Source organism: Cherax quadricarinatus, chromosome 18 (genome assembly GCF_038502225.1).
Source record: "Cherax quadricarinatus isolate ZL_2023a chromosome 18, ASM3850222v1, whole genome shotgun sequence".
Taxonomy (NCBI): domain Eukaryota; kingdom Metazoa; phylum Arthropoda; class Malacostraca; order Decapoda; family Parastacidae; genus Cherax; species Cherax quadricarinatus.
In genome coordinates this window covers 28,958,522-28,982,202 of record NC_091309.1, presented here as the reverse complement: position 1 = coordinate 28,982,202, position 23,681 = coordinate 28,958,522, and the positions used below count along the sequence as shown (strand labels likewise).

Here is a 23,681-nt window from a genome sequence, read left to right as displayed (position 1 = left end):
GTAGTTTTGTCTGTGGTGATGGGCTCTTATGAGTAAGGTTCTCAGATCGGATCCCATGACTCCTTGCATGATTTATTTTCACAAAAATAAATTTTTATGTATTTTATAAATATTCTAATACTGTAGTTTCATCGCTCTAAATCAACCCACTGGCAAAGATAAACAGCATACTATATGTCAGTACTATGAGTTGTTTGGATAGGGATCTCCAAATGACTGTAATCATCATTGAGCTATGAATTATATTCATGGGAACTGGCTAAACCTGTAAGGGTTATACAGCAGTGAACCTTCCATTGTACCTAAATCCACTTGGCTAAGAAGTGTTGCCCACTAATAGGCCATAGCTCCAGGGTCAGGCTGAACTTCATAGACAAAACATCACTACTTATATTGTTTATTATAATCATATAAAGCACTAAACTCATGTGGGTCTGTACTGCACATTATTAATCATTCTAAAAACTAAGTTTTTAGAATGATTAATAATGTGCAGCACAGAAAGACCCATATTAGTTTGGTGCTTTACATGAATATAATAATACCCACCAATCATATTAGAGATGTGTAAGAATTACATATTTTAAAGTATTATGCAATTCTTATGCAAGTAATGTTAAATTCTATTATAAAAGCACACAAGAATTAGATTTGCTTAAAACAGTTGCTTGCTTACTGAAGTTACCTAAACTTAACACCCCATCATATTTTTGAAACAGAGAAACTGTGAAAATTAAGTCATTGCATAATCTCTGGCTACTTTTTAAATGTCATTTTTTATTTCACATCTCAGCCTGAAAAGCAGGTTCATCTGATGATCACCTGATCAAGCTGGCTATTACGGCTCATAATCCACAAAGATTTCACAAGATAGCTAATCTACCACACTGTAGGAACCTCAAATGTTCTTTCTTAAAAAAAATTATAATTTTATTCCATATTTTTAATACTGTATTTTGTATTTTTATGGTTGAATCTCTGATGACAAGCATTCTCTAATAGTGCATAATAGCACAATGTCAGTAAAGAAAGTTTTATGGAAAATATTTTATTCGTCAAAAATTAATTATAAAAGAAACATTCACAAGTCCTACTGTAAATGAATTACAAGAATACTCCTATGAAGGAAAGGAGTTGAGTACGATAAAGATTTCCACAATAAATTGAAGCTGCTAAGCTTCATTTTTTCTTTTGTCTGACAGATACTAAAATATTTAATTACAGTAATCCCTCAATATTCATGGCTTTTATATTTGTTAATTTTGACAATTCCAAGCATTTTCTTATGAATGTCCCACTAAAAAATTTGAGTATCTGCAGTTTCGTTGGTCGCTCACCTCTTCAATCCACCTTTGACAAGTTCTAAGTTTTTTTCTACTCCCAGAGCCGTGATGTATCTCACTTTCGTGGACTGTAAATGGTATAGCCAAAGCCTAAACGCTGAAAAGTGTTCTGTAGTTGATGCGGGCATTTCTGCACACTACAGTCTTCTGATGATCTATGAAGCCAACAGGCTTTGGTGGTGCATCACCAACATGTTGGTCCTGCAGCCAGAAATGTGACTTCTGTATTGTGCTATTATTTGGATTACTCTGTTGTACTAGTATTATTATGACTCCTATGTGCAACAAGTAGAGAAAAGTCTGCTCAAGAGAAAGCTATCATGATGCAACAAAATTAAATTGAAGAACTGAGGGACATGCTTGCTCCCAGTATTGCCAGTGCTGCAGACACATTATGATGCATATTCCAACATCTTCATATAACATCAAAGGTAAATACTGTACATGTAGCATTGTATATCACAGAACAGTAATAATTTTGAAGTACAGTTTTGAATAAAAATTAAAACATTTAACAGAATTTATGTTTGTTTTGCACTGACTGGGTAGCCTAAGAATGCATTTGCCTTGAATATTAAGGAGTTACTGTGTTAGGGTTACTGCTACAATATTAAAGGTAAATCTTTTGAATTTTCTAATTTAAGTTACTTTAGTAATTTGTTATAAACAGCAGTCTGTGTAATGATAAAGGAATGTAAACAAACTCAAATAATGTGAATTGTCACTGTATTTCAAGGTCTACTGGTTGAGTATGTACACAGGTAGTTACAGGAATGAACATATGCAGCAGCATTATTAAATAAATCTTGTTAAAACTTTTATTCAAACAAGATAAGGTTGTCTTTTCACCACTATAGGTTAGAGTGGGACTAGGACCCTTTGAAAATAAATCACCATTGTGTACCAACAGAATCCCAGAGTTTAAATTACAAAAACTCCTCATTATTTGATTTTGGTCTGTGCAATACAAATACCCCTATCAGGGTTCTAATGATCATGATTACCTGTGATAAAAATGTTGGGGATGGAAAATACTTCCCAAGTTTTGCAATGAAAGTTATGAAATATAGTTAAAACCCAAGGTTGTGTATAGAAAGACTCTCTCTATATGGTCCATACATTATCATCTCATATTTTTATTAAATATTAGCAACTATAAATTTACATGATTGATTATATACCCAGGAAGTAATAAAAGAAAAAAATAAATTACCTAACTGCCACCACTAGTATGTCTAACCAAGATGAACAATGATTACAGTACTTTTAAAATAAAATGACAATGACAATGTAAGGGAATATATCTACACAATGGATGAGAATTAAAATAAAAGCATTAAATGGGCATGAAGCAAAAGCCTCAACACCCATAACAGGTGGACACTATGGAGCATAAGAGAAATGTAGTAGAACACAAAGGAGGTTGGGTTGTGAGAGGATAGTACAGGTAAGGTCAAGTGGAGGTGGGTGGGTGCAGGGGAGACTTAACAGCAAGGGAGGATGGCCAAGTCAGAATAGTCATGATGAGAAAAAATATATATGTATATAGAATAAAAAAAAAATCAGTGGTACTGATGGATTACCAATCAGAAGACTACATCATGTACAATGGGCAGGTAAATATACAACAAGGCTAGGTGGGGCATATGGCAGAAAAAAAAATTATTTGACAGTTGGCTCACACTTGCAGACTGCAACGCACTACTCCTCAATATTTATAACCCAGGCACAACAGAAGTGAAGTCCCAGTCTTTGGTTTCTACACAAGGGCATGGGGCAACTGGGAGTCAAGCTCTGCTCATGCTACACGTTGCACGCTATTTTTTTTAACCAGGATCGGGGGTTATGTTCTCAGTCAGCTATGTGACCAATTCTTTACAATACTGTACATATCAATATTTAAATCACCTCATTCATCCTATAGGTAATATATAACAAAACTGGGCAACTGTAATTTTGCATTCCTATAGCCAAAATATTTACAAAAGAAAACAAGGTTAACTGTTCCTTTGGAACTATTCTTCTGGTTAGCTGGTGAGTGCAACACGTAAGGATGATATCATTACACATGATGTGTGGCTCACATGTATGGAAATATGATATGGTGGGGTTTGCCTCACGCTTTAACAAGTCCACTACGTTTATTTTATTTTTGTGAAGCTCCATTTACATTCCCACCACACGTCAACTACACAACCGCACTACTCAGGCCAGTGCTGGTGGAAGGGGGTAAGTACTAAGACACTTTGTTCAAGTTCATTCAAATTATCTTCTACACCAGACTTTTTCTTTCAGTTATCACACTATATAATGGTACCAGAAATCTGCTCCTGATGATGACAGAGAAACAGATACACTGATACAAAGTTTTTCACTGGTCAGGAGAGTTTAAGACAGCTTGTGTCTATAAATATAAACAATAGTACTGTGGTCATCATATATTCCTGAAAGGCAACTGGATTTCGAGCAGCGAGAGGGGTCCATGGTATGCTTTGGAGAGTGAGGATAGGAAGCCAACAAGCCGAAGGTGCTTCAGGAGAGGCCCGTGCAACTCAAGAATGAGTGCTTCCGGGAGTGAGCTTGTTAATTAAGAAGTTTCAGGTGAGCTTTATAGGGGGCCTGATACTAAAGTCCAGGTCAGAACACGAAAATGCATAATGAAAACACCTCCGAAAACTTGTTTGGTGCCATTGTCTCTCTTAAAACAGTTTTTACAAACTTATTTGCTTTCTATAACAATATTTTAAAACATATGCAACTTTGATGGATGTTAGGCACGTTTCGGAATATGTTTTGACTCCCTGAATCTTTTTTTTTTTTTACAAAATCGTGTGACCCAGACACATCACGGGTCAGGCACCCCTATTTTTTTAACCTGTATTTAGGACTAACATCAAGCTGTGTTATGTCCTACTGGTACTTCTACAAGAGAATCTCCTAATTCAAATTCTCCTTGTAGTCACAGTTTCAATTCATTTGCAATCTTGCTGGCAATATTCTTAAAACCAATAGAAGTTCCTGATATCCTCTTGAACCGAACACCATTCAAGCTAAGTCTAGGCAGTTTACAAACCTGCAAGAAAGACACAAATTTTGATCTTCATGCCATTTATATTACTCTGCATAAATGGATTATCCTTATAAAACTGATAATTTGCATTGTAAACACCTCCCTGTGTATATCACTTATGGTATGCTTGACACAGTGACTAGTGCTTTGGTTTTCACATCAATACTCTACTAAATATTAAACAACAACTATTATTTACATTTCCTTATAATTCTCTTTAGTATCACCTTAATTTTTTAATTTTGATCTTGCTCTTTTTATAAAATGATTTTATTGTGGTTGCACCCTTGGTGAAGTGATGTGTACTGAAGGCTCTACAACTGAAATTCTGTGTTTTCATGTGATTGTGTATTTGATTTAACTGAACTGTCATTAATTTTTAGTCTTGCTCACTAATAATCTTTATATTATTACTCCATGATTTGTAAAGATTACAGTGCAAAGAGGAAATTACTTTGAATGACCTACCTCAATCTCCCATTGTACTAAGGAGTCTGTATTAGGGTCCCCGTGGACACAAAGAAGCAAGAACTTTTCTCGCTGCTCATAATCACAGTTGTTTGCATCTAAAACCTGAAACAAAATAGAGAGTACCAGAACGAGAGATTAGTTCTGAAGAAAAGCTTTACTTTCTGCTAGTTCTAACTTTCCCATGCTACATTGAAATATAATTCAAATAAAATCAAATCAATTTTCGATGCAAGGAGCAGCTTTGCAACAATTCTAAAATGCACATTCTGAACTCACACTTACATTACAAATACAAGACACTGTCCTGATACAGAAGCTATCTCTCTACTTCCAGACTATTAAAAAACCACAAAACACTGTAACTGGGACTTTCTGCTACAAAGTTACATGCAAAGTAACAAGACCTAATATCAGGCCATTGAATTACATGACAGTACCTTAACAGGAAAATATAGAATCCATGCAAATGTAATGATAAAAAAAATGTGATAACAAGATTAAAAATTTTTGTCAAACTATTCCAGTCTGGTACCAGTATAATACCCATCTGATGACCTGCTTTTTTTTTTTTTTTTTGCTTAGAAGCATGACTAAAATGAAATATAAGATCTGAGAAGTCACTTTTAAAAGAAATGGGTGTTAAAATTTTCAATTAATAAAATGAAGAAGGGTAAAAAGCTGATATCATCTGGGAGGGGGACAAACTAGGGAATAAAACCAATAATAATTATAATAATAAGATTAATCAAATAAATGAAAATATATCTCATTTTATCAAATGCTCCAATAACCTAAATTATTAAAGGGGAGGGGGGAAATCAAACTTAAATTGGATAAAAATCTGGCATGACATTTATAAACTGTCTACAAGCATCCACAGTTCAGATATTCTGCTGTGGTACCTAGTTTAATGACATGGATGTGCACACACAGACCCAAGTACTTTGAGGAGTTGTAATGGATGTTTATGTTATGTAAGACATCTTTGCTCTGGGGATGTGTTGGAGGGAGGAGCCGGAAAGAGGTAGGTGTGAAGGAAAACTGTCAAAGTTGTTTTTTAGAGTAATGGTTTGGTGTCGAGAGAAATGTGGTGTGTTTGTAATTGCAAGAGTAGCATGGTACTGGGGAATAGGGAGTGAGGGGCACCGAGGGAGATAGCTGCTAGCATGAAGACAGTGTGTTAAGCAGGACATGCAGCGGGTGGATTACTTGTCGTCGCTATTCATGGTGCTGGGGGTGGTCTACCTTGCGAATCTCGGCCATGATGTCATTGGGGTCACGTGATGATGTAGTTTTCATGCTCCATGTAAAGCGTAATGATCGAGGTTTGACCTGCTCATCATTATTCACGGATGGGCTGTAGAAAGAGACACTTTACATAAATATTTAAAATTTATATGTAATAATTACAGAAATGCTATTGCCAAGCTGAACAAGATGAAATTGGCAATGGTGTTATGACAAATGAAGAGGGGAAATAAATACTGTACATAGGATAAGTGGGGGGAAGGAAATTTATAAGAAGTGAGAGAAAAAGGAAGGAATGAAGGAAAGTGAGGAAGTAGAGAGAGGCAGAGGGGAGTTGAGGAGAAAAAGGGAAAAGGAGAAAAGGGGAAAAGGAGAAAAGGAGATGGAGAATGAGTGTGGAAGATAATGGTTACAAGGGGAAACAGAAATACAGAAACAATGAAAGAATATAAAGAGAGAGGGGAATGAGAAAGGCAGGAGTTAGAGGGAGGATAAAGGAAGGTGAGATGAAAGAAGGGGAGGCAGGAGTGTGAGGATGAGGGATTAGAGTGGGAGGGAGAAGAGGAAGGGAAGAAAGCAGGGAGGAAGAGAGGGGGAAGGAGGGAAAAAGGAAAAAGTCTGAGGAAGGCCGGGGGTAATTTGGGGAAAAGGGGAGGAAGAAGGAAATAGAGAGGCAAGGGTGGATTAGGAAGAAGGGAAGGAAACAGGGAGGCAGAAAGAGGAATGGGGGATATACTACATATATAATACTTAATTTCTACAATAATGCACTGGTATATCCTGAAATACATAATTCAAGCATATAGATATTGTATACCTTCAGAGTTCAATAATAATAAATGTTAAACTAGATATGAGAGCTATTCAGCGATTATATACTGTCAAATTCCAACAAGCTGCTCATTGGCATACAGATGAAAACCCTATGACATTACAAAAACTTGAATAGAATTCTTATTTAAATAATACAAAAAAGGTTATTACAGGGTTCTATAACTGTATCAATGATGCTGCGCCAAATTAAACCAAACTTAGAAAAATTAACTTGACAGAAATGTCATTGAAACAACCCTGGTACCCCTTGGGTAGCACCTTCAATATATTGATAACCATACAAATACAGTGGACCCCCGGTTAACAATATTTTTTCACTCCAGAAGTATGTTCAGGTGCCAGTACTGACCGAATTTGTTCCCATAAGGAATATTGTGAAGTAGATTAGTCCATTTCAGATCCCCAAACATACACGTACAAACGCACTTACATAAATACACTTACATAATTGGTCGCATTGGGAGGTGATCGTTAAGCGGGGGTCCACTGTACTTGTCTTGCACAAGACACATGGCTTATGAAAGAATAATTCTAACCCATTTCCAAAAGGGAAACAATGGTAACACCACAGGATAAATACTATAAAATATATGGCACACAGGATAACAAGGGTAAATGTATACTGAAAGTCGGTACTAAGCATTAAAGAGGTAAGAAATGACCAGTAATTATGCCATTGCAAAGCACCTAACAGACTTCTGTTCCATACTCCTATGACAATGTGGTAGTACTTCCCTAAGGGGTGCTGTCTATAGACCAAACAAAAGACTAGGGTGTGTGTACCCATCTGTAGCTAAAATAAAGAGAGCTATGTTCATACTCCATCTTCCTCCTCTGGTAACTTAACTTTTTAATATCTGACTAGCACTCCATCTTTCTTAGTTTCTAGCTATGACCTCTTCTTCCTGTAGGAAAATCTTTGTCAATTGTTTCCTATTTTTTATAATCATGTATGTGGTTATCACAACTCCTCAATTCCTTTTATCAGACAGATGGGCATCTTTAGTGTTAACAACCTTTCATCATAACCCATATTTTTCAGTTCTAACAGGCATTTCACAACCCTTTTTGGACCTTTCTGACTGCACTTTTTTTGTGGTGTGGGAACCACACAGTTACTACATATTCCAACTTTGTCATTACACATGTTGTAAATAACTTTCATAACATTCTTCCATCCTTATAGTTTAAATCTATTTACACTGTAGTTTGCTAGTGCATAACACAAGCTTCCCCAGATTTCATTTACACGATCTTCTGGTGACTAATTTAATAACCTGTTTATTTGCAGAGAACTGTAAAAAAATTATTAATGGTATGGCAGAAATATATTTTTTTTATTTATTATCACACCGGCCGATTCCCACCAAGGCAGGGTGGCCCGAAAAAGAAAAACTTTCACCATCATTCACTCCATCACTGTCTTGCCAGAAGGGTGCTTTACACTACAGTTTTTAAACTGCAACATTAACACCCCTCCTTCAGAGTGCAGGCACTGTACTTCCCATCTCCAGGACTCAAGTCCGGCCTGCCGGTTTCCCTGAATCCCTTCATAAATGTTACTTTGCTCACACTCCAACAGCACGTCAAGTATTAAAAACCATTTGTCTCCATTCACTCCTATCAAACACGCTCACGCATGCCTGCTGGAAGTCCAAGCCCCTCGCACACAAAACCTCCTTTACCCCCTCCCTCCAACCCTTCCTAGGCCGACCCCTACCCCGCCTTCCTTCCACTACAGACTGATACACTCTTGAAGTCATTCTGTTTCGCTCCATTCTCTCTACATGTCCGAACCACCTCAACAACCCTTCCTCAGGAATACTTGATGTAAATGCAGAAAACAAAACATGGTAAAAGCACTGTGTAATTACCCTACCCTCTGGCACAAGCTACCAGTGTCAACGGCAGATGAAATCACTGAACTGATAAAGAATATCAATGGATGTTTATCTAAGGATCTTACACCAAGTATTAGCCTCCTTGGAGATTTCAACCTCCCAAATTTAATATGCATCAGGACAGCATTTTAGCTATGCTCCTAATTTATGTCCAATAATTTTTTTTGATATAACATGTGTCTAGTAACATTATGGTAGTCATGGGGATAGGAAGCATTTTAGAGGCAACATAAAACTAATAATACTGTCTACTAGTATTTTAGGGAGGAGTGACAATGAAACCAGTTGTGCTATATACAAAATAAATAATGTTTTGTGAAGAAAAGCAAATCACATACAAGTTAAATTGTAAATTTAACAGATTCATGTAAATGACTACCAGTATTGTGTCACAGGCATGTCAATTAATTTTTACTATTAAATTATGTGGACTATTACATAGTGAAACTGTTATATGATAACCAATGTATTCATAGTGTTTATTGAACTTCAAAGTCTGTAGAATAAAAAATAACCAGTGTCATTCCTGTATTTTTTGATAGGTATGCATAAAAGTTTCAGGAGAGAAGCTCTGAATGATTGCCAATGAACAAACAATCACAAATGTAGCTGAATTAGCAAGATTTTAACTACAAAGAGAAGTTTGCCTTCTTAATCCATTCACTTCAACTATTTCAAGTGCATTACTGAATGATGCACTGTGTATTTAGATGTGTAAGACTATGCAATACTCCTCAAACAGGTAGCACACTTCAAAACTCTGTATAATTTGAAAGTGTTATTTCTTACTGTTTCCATGGAGGCCTTAATTTTGTATGAATGATGGACATCATGCTTAATTAATATAGGTCCATTATTTATGGGTTAAGGGTTCTCCTCCATACATTTACACAAATGTACCTCAAGGACCAGATAAGGAGGACCAGTAAAGAATTTAACCCTTTGACTGTCGCGGCCGTATATATACGTCTTACGAGGTACCGTGTTTGACGTATATATACTCATAAATTCTAGCGGCTTCAAATCAAGCAGGAGAAAGCTGGTAGGCCCACATGTGAGAGAATGAGTCTGTGTGGTCAGTGTGCACCATATAAAAAGAATCCTGGAGCACACAGTGCATAATGAGAAAAAAAAACTCCGACCGTTTTTTTTAATTAAAATGCCGACTTTGTGGTCTATTTTCGTATAGTACTTATGGTTGTATTCTCGTTTTCCTGGTCTCATTTGATAGAATGGAAAACATGTTATAGAAATAGAGGTGATTTTGATTGATTTTACTATAAAAAGAACCTAGAAATGGAGCTCAAAGTAGGAGAAATGTTTGATTTTTGCCAATGTTCAAAAGTAAACAAATGATGCCATTGTCCAATAAATGTCCAAATAGCCATTTTAATATGCAGTCATGAATGGGTTGATGTTATTTATACAATTATTACAGTATTGCAGTAGTCTGCATAGTAGTAAGTCTTCTATTTTTTGTTTGAATAAAAATTCAAAATAGAAAACAAGAGTAATATCAGAGGGGCCTGGAGACATGACTGATGAGCAAAGAAAATGTTATTTTAGAGCCAGGAATGTCTGCATTGTTCATTCTGGACCTTATTTTGAAATTGTCATATTTTTTAGTTTTCGTGAAATTGGCCAAATTGCAAATTTCTGACCACATTATTAGGTAGTTGAAATTGGTAAATGGGCAGTTTCTTGTACTCAATCGATAGAAAAAATGGAGCTCTAAAGAAATAGCTATGAGTTTGGGCGACTGGTACAATGGAATTAGCCGAAAATAGGGCTCAAAGTGGGCGAAATCGCCGATTTGTAAACAGCGCTGAGGTCGCTAACTTCGCGAGAGCATAATTCCATCAGTTTTCCATCAAATTTCGTTTTTTTGGTGTCATTACAATCGGGAAAAGATTCTCTATCATTTCATAAGATTTTTTTTTTTTTTTTTTTAAATTTTGCGACACCAGTAGACACCTCAGGATTGGGGGTTGTGACAGTCAAAGGGTTAATTTCCTGGAAGGTTATGTCAAGACCCCAATCACTGAGGCCATCCTGGATCTGCACATTTAACCCTTTCAGGGTCGGCAGGCCCTCTCCTAAACTTGTTCTGAGGGTCGGAAACATCTTATGGAATGATAGAGAATTTTTCCCTATCATAATGAGACCAAAAGTATGAAATTTGATGGAAAACTTATGGAATTATGCTCTGGTGAAGTTGGCGGTTTTCATGTTTACACACTGGCGATTTTGCCCACTTTGAGCCCTATTTTTGGCCAATTCCAACGTACCAGTCGACAAAAATCGTAACTATTTTGCTAGTACTCCATTTTTTCTATCGAATGAGTACAAGAACCCACCCATTTACCCATTTCAACTATACAATAAGTGGTCAGAAATTGGCAATTTTGCCAATTTCACACAAATTTCAAAAGATGCCAATTTCCAAACAGGGTCCAGAATAAACAAGAGACATTCCTGGCACGAAAATAACATTTCTTCTGTTCATTAGTCATGTCCCCAGGCCTATGTTACATTTCTTTTGCTTTCCACTTTGAATTTTTATTCTCACAAAAATTAGAAGATTTACTGTTATGCAGACTACTGCATTAGTGTAGAAATGGTATAAATAATATCAGCGCACTTGTGAAAGAATATTAGACTCACCAGTTGACGTGTATTGGACGCATGGCATGTTTTGTCTACTTTTGAACTTTGGCAAAAATCGAACATTTCTGCTACTTTGAGCTCAATTTCAAGGTACTTTTCATTGTGAAACCAATCAAAATCATCTTAATTTCCATAATATGTCTTCCATTCTATAAAGTGAGACCAGGAAAACTAGAATACAACCATAAATAGCATACGAAAATACACTGCAAATTCGCCGTTGTAAACCAAAAACACGGTCGGAGTTTTTTTTTTCTCATTATGCACTGTGTGCTGCAGGATTTTTTCTATACTGCACACACTGACCACAGACTTATTCTTTCATATGTAGACCTACCAGCTTTCTCTCGCTAGATTTGAAGGCGCTAGAATTTATGCATACTAGTACGGCACCAACCCTGGCGTGCAAGCCATACTAGTACAGCACCAACCCTGAAAGGGTTAATAGTGTGCGCTCATAATAAGCATTATAAAGTCTTTTATCATTCATTGTAAAGAGAGTGGCATATGCTGGATATGTTACTGCACAGTGTATGAATACTGATTTTTCTCTTCTTTTACTTCTTCATTTTGCCCTCAACCCTTTGACTGCTTTGGTCATCTTACAAGCCACTGTGTTTGACGTTTATATTCTCAAAAATTCTAGTGGCTTCAAATCAAGCAGGAGAAAGCTGGTAGGCCCACATGTGAGAGAATGGGACTGTGTGGTCAGTGTGCGCCATATAAAAAAAAATCCTGCAGCATGCAGTGCATAATGAGAAAAAAAAAAACTCCGACCATGTTTTTGGATTAAAATGCTGACTTTGTGGTGCATTTTCGTATAGTATTTATGATTGTATTCTTATTTTCTTGGTCTCATTTGACAGAATGGAAAACATAGAAATAGAGGCGATTTTGATTGGTTTTACTATAAAAAGAACCTAGAAATGGAGGTCAAAGTAGGGGAAATGTTTGATTTTTACCAATGTTCAAAAGTAAACAAATGATGTCTTTGTCCAATAAATGTCCAACTTGCCATTCTAATATGCAGTCATGAATGGGTTGACATTATTTATACAATTATTACAATATTGCGGTAGTCTGCATAACAGTAAATCTATTTTTTGTTTGCATAAAAATTCAAAATAGAAAGCATGATTAATATCAAGAGGTGCTTTGAGACCTGACTGGTGAACAAAGAAAATGTTATTTTAGAGCCAGGAATGTCTGCATTGTTCATTCTGGACCCTATTTTGAAATTTGCACATTTTTTTAATTTGCGTGAAATTGGCCAAATTGCAATTTCTGACCATGTTATTGGGTAGTTGAAATCGGTAAATGGGCAGTTTCTTGTACTCAATCGATAGAACAAATGGAGTTCTAAAGAAATAGCTATGAGTTTGGTTGATTGGAACAATGGAATTAGCCAAAAATAAGGCTCAAAGTGGGCGAAATCACCAATTCGTAAATATCACCGAGGTTGCTAACTTCACGAGTGTAATTCCGTAAGTTTTCCATCAAATTTCGTTCTTTTGGTGTCATTACCATCGAGAAAAGATTCTCTATCATTTCATAAGAATTTTTTTTTTTTTTTTTTTCAAAAAATTTTCGACATCAGGAGACATCTCAGGATTTGGGGTTGCAACAGTCAAAGGGTTAAATAAAGCCTGAATAGTTTAACCCTTTGACTGTTTCAGGCCCCTTTCTGAAACTGTCATTCTATGTCACTCAATTTTTGAAAAAAAAAAAAAAAAAAAAAAAAAAAAAAAAAAAAAAAAAAAAAAAAAAAAAAAAAAAAAAAAAAAATTATTTTTTCTTATGAAATGATAATCTTTTCTCGATGGTAATGACACCAAAAGTTCGAAATTTGGTCGAAAACTCATGGAATTATGCTCCCGCGAAGTTAGCGGTCTCAGCAACATATGCGTATCGGCGATTTCGCCGACTTTGAGCCCTATTTTCAGCCAATTCCATTGTTCCAGTTGACCAAACTCATAGCTATTTCTTTAGAACTCCATTTTATCTATCAGCTGAGTACAAGAAACCTCCCATTTACTAATTTGGACTACCCAATATGGTGGTCAGAAATTGGCAATTTGGCCAATTTCACGCAAACTAAAAAAATATGCCAATTTCAAAATAGGGTTCAGAATAAACAAGGTAGACATTCGTGGCACTAAAATAACATATGCTCTCTTCATTAGTCACATCCCTAGGCCCCTCTTATATTATTATTGCTTTCTATTTTGATTTTTTATTCATACAAAAAAATACAAAATTTACTGTTATGCAGACTACTGCATTATTGTAAAAATGGTATAAATAATATCAGTGCACTAGTGAAAGAATATTAGACTCCCCAGTTGACGTGTATTGGACGTGTGGTGTGATTTATTTACTCCTGAACATTGGTAAAAATCGAACATTTCCGCTACTTTGAGCTCAGTTTCAAGGTCGTTTTCATCGTCAAAGTAATGAAAATCATCTCTATTTCTGTAATATGTTTTCCATTTTATCACCTAAGACCATGAAAACGCGAATACAACGATAAATACTATACAAAAATACACCTCAAAGTCGGCGTTTTATTCCAAAAAAATGATCAGTTTTTTTTCTCATTACGCAATGTGTGCTGCAGGATCTTTTTTATGTGGTGCACACTGACCACACAGACCCATTCTCTCACATGTGGGCCTACCAGCTTTCTCCCGCTTGATTTGAAGCCGCTAGAATTATTGAGTATATATACATCAGAAACATTGGCTCGTAAGACGTATTTATACGTCGAAAACAATCAAAGGGTTAACAGTACTATTTAGAGAAATTACAGGCAAGGAGAACTAACGTGATGACCAAGATTTTATACATACACACAGTAACATTTATGAAGGGGTTCAGGGAAACCGGCAGGCCGGACTTGAGTCCTGGAGATGGGAAGTACAGTGCCTGCACTCTGAAGGAGGGGTGTTAATGTTGCAGTTTAAAAACTGTAGTGTAAAGCACCCTTCTGGCAAGACAGTGATGGAGTGAATGATGGTGAAAGTTTTTCTTTTTCGGGCCACCCTGCCTTGGTGGGAATCGGCCAGTGTGATAATAAAAATAAAACACAGTCCTAAAGGATGAACTGATTACAAAAAGCACAGCATGCTACTAAGATAGTTATTACAGTTGAGTTATGACAACAGCACTAATTACTACTGTGTGTTGTGTTCCTTACAAATTCAAAAGGTATGTTCTTATAGGTACACTTGAACCATGACAATGTATACCACTAAAGGCTGTCCTTAATATTTAATACAGTACTCATACAGAATTCACAAAACAGGGATATTCACAAAGGAAGCCATACATACTGTCAATATGAAGAGGGGGGGGGGGGAGAAGCATTGGTTTGGTAGGGCAAGTGTGCATTGGATGATGTTTTAAGACATGATCATGACCTTCATAATCCTAATTCTATAGTTTGCTTTTAACTTAAGTGATCATGTGATCAAGCTAAATTAAAACAGGCATTTTAAGAGAAACTTCCACATTTCTTAATTGATTTGCACTAAAAATTTATTAGTATTTCAAACATGCACCAAGAGATCATATACAGAAAAATGAATCCATATGAACCAGCCTAAAGACAGGCTGTACAGTATTTCTTTATAATTCAGCTTTATCAGAGGTGATCATAGTTTACATGACCCTGAGAGGGCAGCTGTAGGTGAGCAAAATTAACTGAGGTCATTTTCAGTAAAATCTTATGATCATTTTATAGTGGTATGTATTTAAAAGAAGCAAAGAAAGAACTCCTTACCTTAGGAAAACACAGTTTCCTTCAAAATTAAAATAGTATCTCTTTGTTTAGTTAAAATATAATTTAATTTTATATAGTAATCTGCATTTTTTGTTATTTATGTACAAGTGAATTTAGGGTCGACAGGCCCTCTCCGAGATTTGTTCTCAGGGTCGGAAAAAAAAAAAAAAAAACTAATGGAGATAGAGAATCTTTTCCCGATCATAATGACACCAAAAGTATGAACTTTGGTAGAAAACTTATGGAATTATGCTCTCGCGAAGTTAGCGGTCTCGACGATGTTTACGCATCGGCGATTTTGTCCACTCTGAGCCCTATTTTCGGCCAATTCCTGTGTACTAGTCGACAAAAATCATAACTATTTCTCTAGAACTCCATTTTTTTCTATTGAATGAGAACAAGAAACCACCCATTTACTGATTTCAACTATCCAATACATTGGTCAGAATTTAGCAATTTTGCCAATTTCACACAAATTTCAAAAGATGCCAATTTCCAAATAGGGTCCAGAATAAACAAGAAAGACATTCCTGGCACTAAAATAACATTTCCTCTGTTTGTTAGTCACATCCCTAGGCCCCTCTTATATTTCTTTAGCTTTCCACTTTGAATTTTTATTCTTACAAAAAATAGAAGATTTACTGTTATGCAGACTACTGCATTAGTGTAGAAATGGTATAAATAATATCAGCGCACTTGTGAAAGAATATTAGACTCACCAGTTGACGTGTAATGGACGCTTGGCATGATTTGTTTACTTTTGAACTTTGGTAAAAATCAAACATTTCTGCTACTTTGAGCTCAATTTCAAGGTGCTTTTCATTGTAAAACCAGTCAAAATCATTTCAATTTCTGTAATATGTCTTCCATTCTATAAAATGAGACCAAGAAAACTAGAATACAATAATAAATACCATACGAAAATACAGTGCAAAATCACTGTTTTATTCCAAAAACACGGTCTAAGTTTTTCTCATTATGCACTGTGTGCTGCAGGATTTTTTTTATACTGCACACACTGACCACATAGACCCATTCTTTCATATGTATGCCTACCAGCTTTCTCCCACTAGATTTGAGGGTGCTAGAATTTAGGCGTACTAGTACGTCAAAAACCCTGGGTCGTACGCTGTACTAGTATGGCCGAAACCCTCAAAGGGTTAAACCTGAGACTTTGAAAAAATGGTCCCTGGAAAATGCAACACTGGATATGGCAGTATCAAGGAACATCTGACACTTGACAAACGATCCCTGGAATATGCCCGTGGTATGGTTTGTTTGCAATCATGTCATTACAATTTCTTGAGTCATCTTCCACCTTGTTGCTGGGTAAAAATGATATACATGTATAGCCATTCAACTTAGTTGGACAGCCATACTCAGACACCTGTGGTCACAAGTATCTGAGGATCACTTCTCAAATGAGTATCCCAGAAAAACAATACAGATTTTGGCAAATTAACTATTATTATCCAGCTAGTGGAGTGCTAAACCCATAGGGGTAATACAGCTACTGGAAGGTAAACAGGTTTGATCCAAAGGATAGATAGGTTCACTTTCTAGAATCAAGAGTCCCTCACCAGCCTCAAGTAGAGATTGAAACCACTGCCTAAACCTTTTCTTATTGCTACTAAGACAAAAGTATCCTTAACATATCTCATAATTTTACTGCTATGGTTCTAATTAACATCCCTTGAGAAGCAATTACAGGTACTTGCTGATGACTTCCTTTATTCTACTGCATTATTACTACTTATTGTACTAATATCTCAGTACTACTACTACTACTAATAATAATAATAATGCTGTAGCTGCAGCACTCTACTACACTATTCCAGACTTGTTAGGACCAGGAATTTTGTTCTAAAACCAAAATATCTTCAGTGTTGTATACCTAGATTACAACACAAACAAAATACGATGGAACCGCAGCTTACGAATTTAATCCGTTCCTTGACCTCGTTCGTATCCCGATTTGTTCGTATGCTGAGTCAATTTTCCCCATTTAAATTAATTGAAATGGCATTAATCCGTTCCAGCGGAATTCCTGCTCTTAGGAGGCATGGCAAAATACTTCAATATGATGATAATATCAACTCTACGGCTTATTTATATATCACAATTCATCTAATTTCACCATCACTCAAGGAATGCACAACAGGTGCATCACTGTCAGTGTTCAGCATTTCTTTGATGTCAGCTTCCTGTACCTCCATTACCACACAGTCAAGATGAGTAAACAGCATTGTCAATGCTTATTGCTTGGGTACGCTTATTCTGTTAATGGGTTGGATCTGTGAAGGACCTGCTTAGTATGGGCCAACAGGCCTAATGCAGTGTTCCTCCTTTCTAATGTTATGTACCCACGACACCAAGCATACCCATCCCCTCCCACTCATATATTTGTCCAATCTCTTTTTAACCCTTCCAGGGTCCGTCCCATACATCTACGGCTTTACGTTCAGGGTCCAAACCGTAGATCTACGCCAAAATTCTAGCGGCGTCAAATTTAGCATGAGAAGGCTGGTAGGCCTACATCTGAGAGAATGGGTCTGGGTGGTCAGTGTGCACACCATAGAAAAAATCTGGACGCCCGCATGGCATTGTGGGAATGCCGGCAAAGTAGCTTTGTTCATAGTGCCTGGCAGCAAGGAAGCTCTCACTCCCCACTCACTCTCAGGGTGAATTCTGACTCTCCTCTTCACAACTTACAGTTCTAAGACTGATGGAAGTGGAGCTGAAGAGGAATTCTATGGTTTTGAACCATATGGTACCATTGTGCCATATGGTACAATGGTGCCATGTCATACAATGGTATATGGTACAATGTACCATATAGTACATTGTACCATATGGTACATTGTACCATATGGTACAGGGACCCTAATGGAAATAAGTCTGACTTTTTTGGGTTATCCTAGGTTCTCCAAACATATGCTGCTAAGTATGATATTCTATGTAACTTTATTTGTGTATAACTAAATAAATTTACTTATGATGCCACATGCACTTGAGTAAGTTTATTCAGGTGTACAGAAATACAATTACGTAGATTATCATACATAGCAGCATACGTATAAAATCTTGGGATAACCCAAAAAAGTCAGGGTGAGTTATTTCAATAGTTATCCCTGTATCTGTACCATATGGTGTCCTGTATTGTATGGTACCCTGTACCATATGGTACCCTGTACAATATGGTATCCTGTGCCATATGGTACCCTGTGCCATATGCTAACCCTGTACCATATGTTATCCTGTACTGCATGGTACCCTATACCATATAGTACAATGTACCATATGGTACCCTGTAACATATGATACCATGTACCATACGGTCAATAGGTGTTGGTGGCATGAGACACCAGCCAAGACTGAGTGAGTGGCGACACAAGCAAGCTACTGACTCCACAGTTTCAGAGACAAAGTGCTTTGTCATCCACCTCAAGGAATACGTCAGGTTCCTGTACACTTGTAAATATATAATAGAACATTACTAATATACAACATTTTTGCATATTTTTGTTGTAAACAATTATTGTAAACAAAATAATAATGAAAATATTAGTGTTTATTGTGTTGAATACAACAGTACCATATGGTACAATGAACCATATGGTATCATTGTACTGTATGGTACAATGTACAATATGGTACCATAAGGTACCATTGCATCATATGGTACCATTGTATCATATGGTACCATTGTACCAAATGGTGCCATTATACCATATGATACCATTGTATCATATGGTACCATTGTATCATGTGCCATTGTACCATATGGTACCATTGTATATGGTGCCATTGTACCAGATGGTACAACTGCACCCTATGGCACCATTGTACCATATGGTACTGTTGTATTCAACACAATAACCGCACTAATATTTTCATCGTTTTGTTTACAATAAACTTGTAAACAAGTTTTGTAAGCAATATAATGATAAAAAAATTAGTGCAGTTATTGTGTTGAATACAATGAGTGTACACTTATACATTATACTGGTCTCACAGGCCACAAATGTTATTAGAAAAAAAAAAAAAAAAAAAAATAGAAAATAAAAAAGTATAAAAAACATAAAATAAAAAAAATGGGATTTTGCGGAAGTCACTGATGTTGCCGCCACACAGTCATTTTGCGTCAACTTCCCGCCGCTTTATCTCGGTAAGTACTGATCAGAATTTTTTTTTTTTTTTTGTCTTATTACCTTCACAAAAATATACTCTTTAATTCTGTAAGAAAAAAATAATTTTTTTTTTTTTTTTCAAAATTTCTTAGACATTGGAGCACCACTTCAGATTTTGGCCTTGGACCCTGAAGGGGTTAATTTTCCCCATAAGAAATAATGGAAATCAAATTAATTCGTGCAAGACACCACAAAGTATGAAAAAAAAATAAAAATTTTTACCACATGAAATATTAATTTTAATACACACAAACTGACACTTACCTTTATTGAAGATCTGGTGATGATTGATGGGATGGGAGGAGGGGAGAGTATGGAAGTTGTTAATGTTTAGAAGGGGAATCCCCTTCCATTAGGACTTTAGGTAGCACGTCCTTTTCCGGGGTTACTTCCCTTCTTCTTTTAATGCCACTAGGACCAGCTGACCATGGTGCAGCAGCAGCTGACCGTGGTGCAGCAACAGATGACGCTGGTGTAGCAGCAGCTGACTGTGGTGCAGCAGCAGCTCACCGTGGTTCAGCAACAGCTGACTGGTGCAGCAACAGCTGACTGTGGTGCAGCAGCAGCTGATGGTGTAGCAGCAGCTGACTGTGGTGCAGCAACAGCTGACCGTGGTGCAGCAACAGCTGACCGTGGTGCAGCAGCAGCTGATGGTGTAGCAGCAGCTGACTGTGGTGCAGCAACAGCTGACCGTGGTGCAGCAACAGCTGACCGTGGTGCAGCAACAGATGACTGTGGTGCAGCAACAGTTGACTGTGGTGCAGCAGCAGCTCACCGTGGTTTAGCAACAGCTGACTGTGGTGCAGCAGCAGCTCACCATGGTTTAGCAACAGCTGACTGGTGCAGCAACAGCTGACTGGTGCAGCAACAGCTGACCATGGTGCAGCAGCAGCTGACTGTGGTGCAGCAGCAGCTGACTGTGGTGCAGCAACAGCTGACCGTGGTACAGCTGACCATGGTGCAGCAGCAATTATCTCTTTCATTTCCATAATAATTTTCACCTTTTTTACTGCACGGTTGGCACTAGAAGCTTTCTTGGGGCCCATGGTGACTTATTTTGCAGGTACAATCACTAAAAACGCTGTGATAATATGAAATGTTCCGATTGTATGCGTGGATGATGCCGCACTGGCTGGCTTGTAAACACTGGCACCCACGGGGCAGCTGAGGCGCGCACAGACGAATCGCATGAGGCGAGGCAAAATTTTTGCGTTAAAATGAATCGTATGCCAGATTTAACGTATGCCGATGCCATCGTGTGCTGGGGATCCACTGTACTGGCAGAGCTCAATGCACAGATACAAGGGAGGGAGTTGACAGATGATGATGAAGAACCTAAAGAAAAAGAGTTAATATTGCAGCAGTTACATGAGCAGTTCCATGCTGCTGCTAAACTAGCAGACTTTTTCACTGAAGAGGACCCTGACAAATCTAGAAGCAGTGGTTTGAAAAGGGGTCTAGACCAGCTGATAATGCCTTACCGTCAGCTGTATAATGTACAGTAGGGCCCCACTTTACGGCGTTTTGCTTTACGGTGTTCCGCTAATACGGTCATTTCAAATTACGACCAAAACTTGCTATACGGCTCCCTGCACCTGACTTAATAATACGGTCACCGCGCCCCACCCGGTTTGTTTACATTCTCCGTGAGATCCGTAAGCACTAAGTCTCTCCATTATGTCCGGAAACTCCAAAATTTCAAGTGTTTTTAAAGGTTATTTCATATACAGTGGTCCCTCGCTTTTCGTAGTTCTCGGGAATCATAGATTTCGGAAATCATAGGGATATTTTCGTATAAACATGGGCTCGCTAATCATAGGTTGACTCGCGAGTAGTAGTTCGTCCGGGACACGTACGCACGGTGTGAGCCAGGGCGGCAACCAGTCTGGCATTGTTTACCAGTGAGCGAAGGTCCCCTCACGTGCTCCTATGAAATATTTCATAATATTCCACTCATTTTAGTGCTTGCAAGTACTAAATAAGTTACCATGGCTCCAAAGAAAGCTCCTAGTGCCAAGCCTGTGGTAAAGAAGGTGAGAAATACGATTAAATTTAAAAAAACCATCATTGAACAATATGAAAGTGGCACAAGTGCAGTCGAACTGCCCAGGATGTGTAAGAAACCCTACACAACCATATGTTCCATAGTGGCCAAGAAAAGGGAAATCAAGGATGCTGTTGTTGCAAAGGGGGTAACTATGCTGACAAAAATGAGATAACCAGTACTCAAAGAGGTTGAGAAGTTATTATTTGTGTGGATAAATGAGAAACAATTAGCAGGAGATACTCTTATGACTTCGATTATTTGTGAAAAGGCTAGGCAGTTGCACAACGATCTGGTAAAGAAATCGCCTGAAAATAGTGGTGAAGTGAGGGAATTTAAGGCCAGTAAAGGTTGGTTTGAGAGATTTAAGAACTGTACTGGCATACACAGTGTGGTAAGGCATGGTGAGGCTGCCAGTTCGGACCACAAAGCGGCTGAAAAGTATGTGCATGAATTCAAGGAGTACATAAACAGTGAAGGACTGAAACCTGAACAAGTGTTCAATTGTGATGAAACAGGCCTCTTTTGGAAGAAAATGCCAAAGAGGACCTTCATTACACAGGAGGAAAAGGCAATGCCAGGACACAAGCCTGTGAAAGACAGGCTGATGCTCATGTTCTGTGCTAATACTAGTGGGGATTTCAAAGTGAAGCCATTACTAGTGTACCATTTTGAAAATCTCAGAGTGTTCAGGAAAAACAATGTTATGAAAGAGAAATTTTCGTTGAGTGGTTCAATGAAGTGTTTGGCCCTAGTGTGAAGGAGTATCTCCTGGAAAAGAAATTGGATCTCAAGTGCCTCCTAGTAATGGACAATGCACCTGCTCATCCTCCAAACTTGGATGACCTAATTTTCGAGGAGTTTGGGTTCATCACAGTAAAGTTCTTGCCCCCGAATACCACTCCTCTCCTCCAGCCCATGGACCAGCATGTCATTGCAAAATTTAAAAAAACTCTACACCAAAGCAATGTTTCACAGTTGCTTGACTGTGACCACAGACACTCACTTGACCCTAAGGAAATTTTGGAGAGAACACTTCAGCATCCTCCACTGCATAACCCTTATAGGTATGGCTTGGGAGAGTGTGACTACCAGGACTTTGAATTCTGCTTGGAGAAAATTGTGGCCAGATTGTGTCGACAAGAGGGATTTTGAAGGGTCTGGGACTGACCCTGATGAGCCTATGTCTGTTGTTAAATCAATTGTGGAACTGGGGAGTTCCATGGGGTTGGATGTGAGTTTGGAGGATGTGGAAGAATTGGTGGAAGACCACAATGAAGAGCTCACCACTGAGGAGCTGCAAGAGCTTCAGCAGGAAGAGCAACAGATTGCAGCTCAGAATCTTGCTGCAGAGGAGGAGGAAGAGAGATGGAAGAAGGTGCCTTCTTCAGAGATTAAAGAGATTTTTGCTATGTGGGGTAAGATGGAAAGCTTTATGGAGAAACATCACCCTGACAAGGCTGTTGCAAGCCATGTTGGCAACATGTACAGTGACAAAGTCTTGGGCCATTTTAGGGAAGCGTTAAAGAGACGCCAGAAACAGAGCTCTCTCCAAAGTTATTTTGTGAGACAGGACTCCAGTGACTCTCAAGGTGGTCCTAGTGGCATTAAGAAACAGAGAAGAGAAGCAACACCAGAAAAGCAAATAGTACCTGAGGTGTTGATGGAAGAGGTTTCCCCTTCCAAACTGTAAACAATCTAATCTCTCTCCTCCTCCAGTCTCCCATACACTAAGAAGAATCTCCAATAAAGGTAAGTGTTATGCTGTTAATGTTTCATTCATCATTTCCCATTGTATTGTTTATGTACTACATGTATATTTCATGTTAAAATTTTTTTTGTTTTAATACTTCTGGGTGTCAGGAACGGATTAATTGTATTTACATTATTTCTTATGGGGAAAATTGATTCGCAAATCGAAAATTTTGTTTATAGTAGCTCCTCCAGGAACGGATTTATTACGTAAAACAAAATTTACGATTTACGAATCAATTTTCCCCATAAGAAATAATGTAAATAAAATTAATCCGTTCCTGACACCCAGAAGTATTAAAACAAAAAAATTTTTAACATGAAATATACATGTAGTACATAAACAATACAATGGGAAATGATGAATGAAACATTAACAG

General features: G+C 37.5%; 1 protein-coding gene across 1 annotated transcript in view; it reads right to left on the bottom strand.

Moving 5' to 3' along the window:
* Positions 1-2,052: 2,052 nt before the first annotated feature.
* The window catches only part of LOC128689461 (MAP/microtubule affinity-regulating kinase 3), a 482,834-nt gene continuing 461,205 nt past the window's right edge, over positions 2,053-23,681 (bottom strand). Inside the window, exons 17-19 of the mRNA XM_070086500.1 lie at positions 6,130-6,241; positions 4,882-4,986; positions 2,053-4,416 (exon numbers count right to left, since the gene is read on the bottom strand). Of these exons, the coding sequence (XP_069942601.1) occupies positions 4,303-4,416; positions 4,882-4,986; positions 6,130-6,241 (331 nt within the window). The 3' untranslated portion in view covers positions 2,053-4,302. The remainder of the gene's footprint in view (positions 4,417-4,881; positions 4,987-6,129; positions 6,242-23,681) is intronic.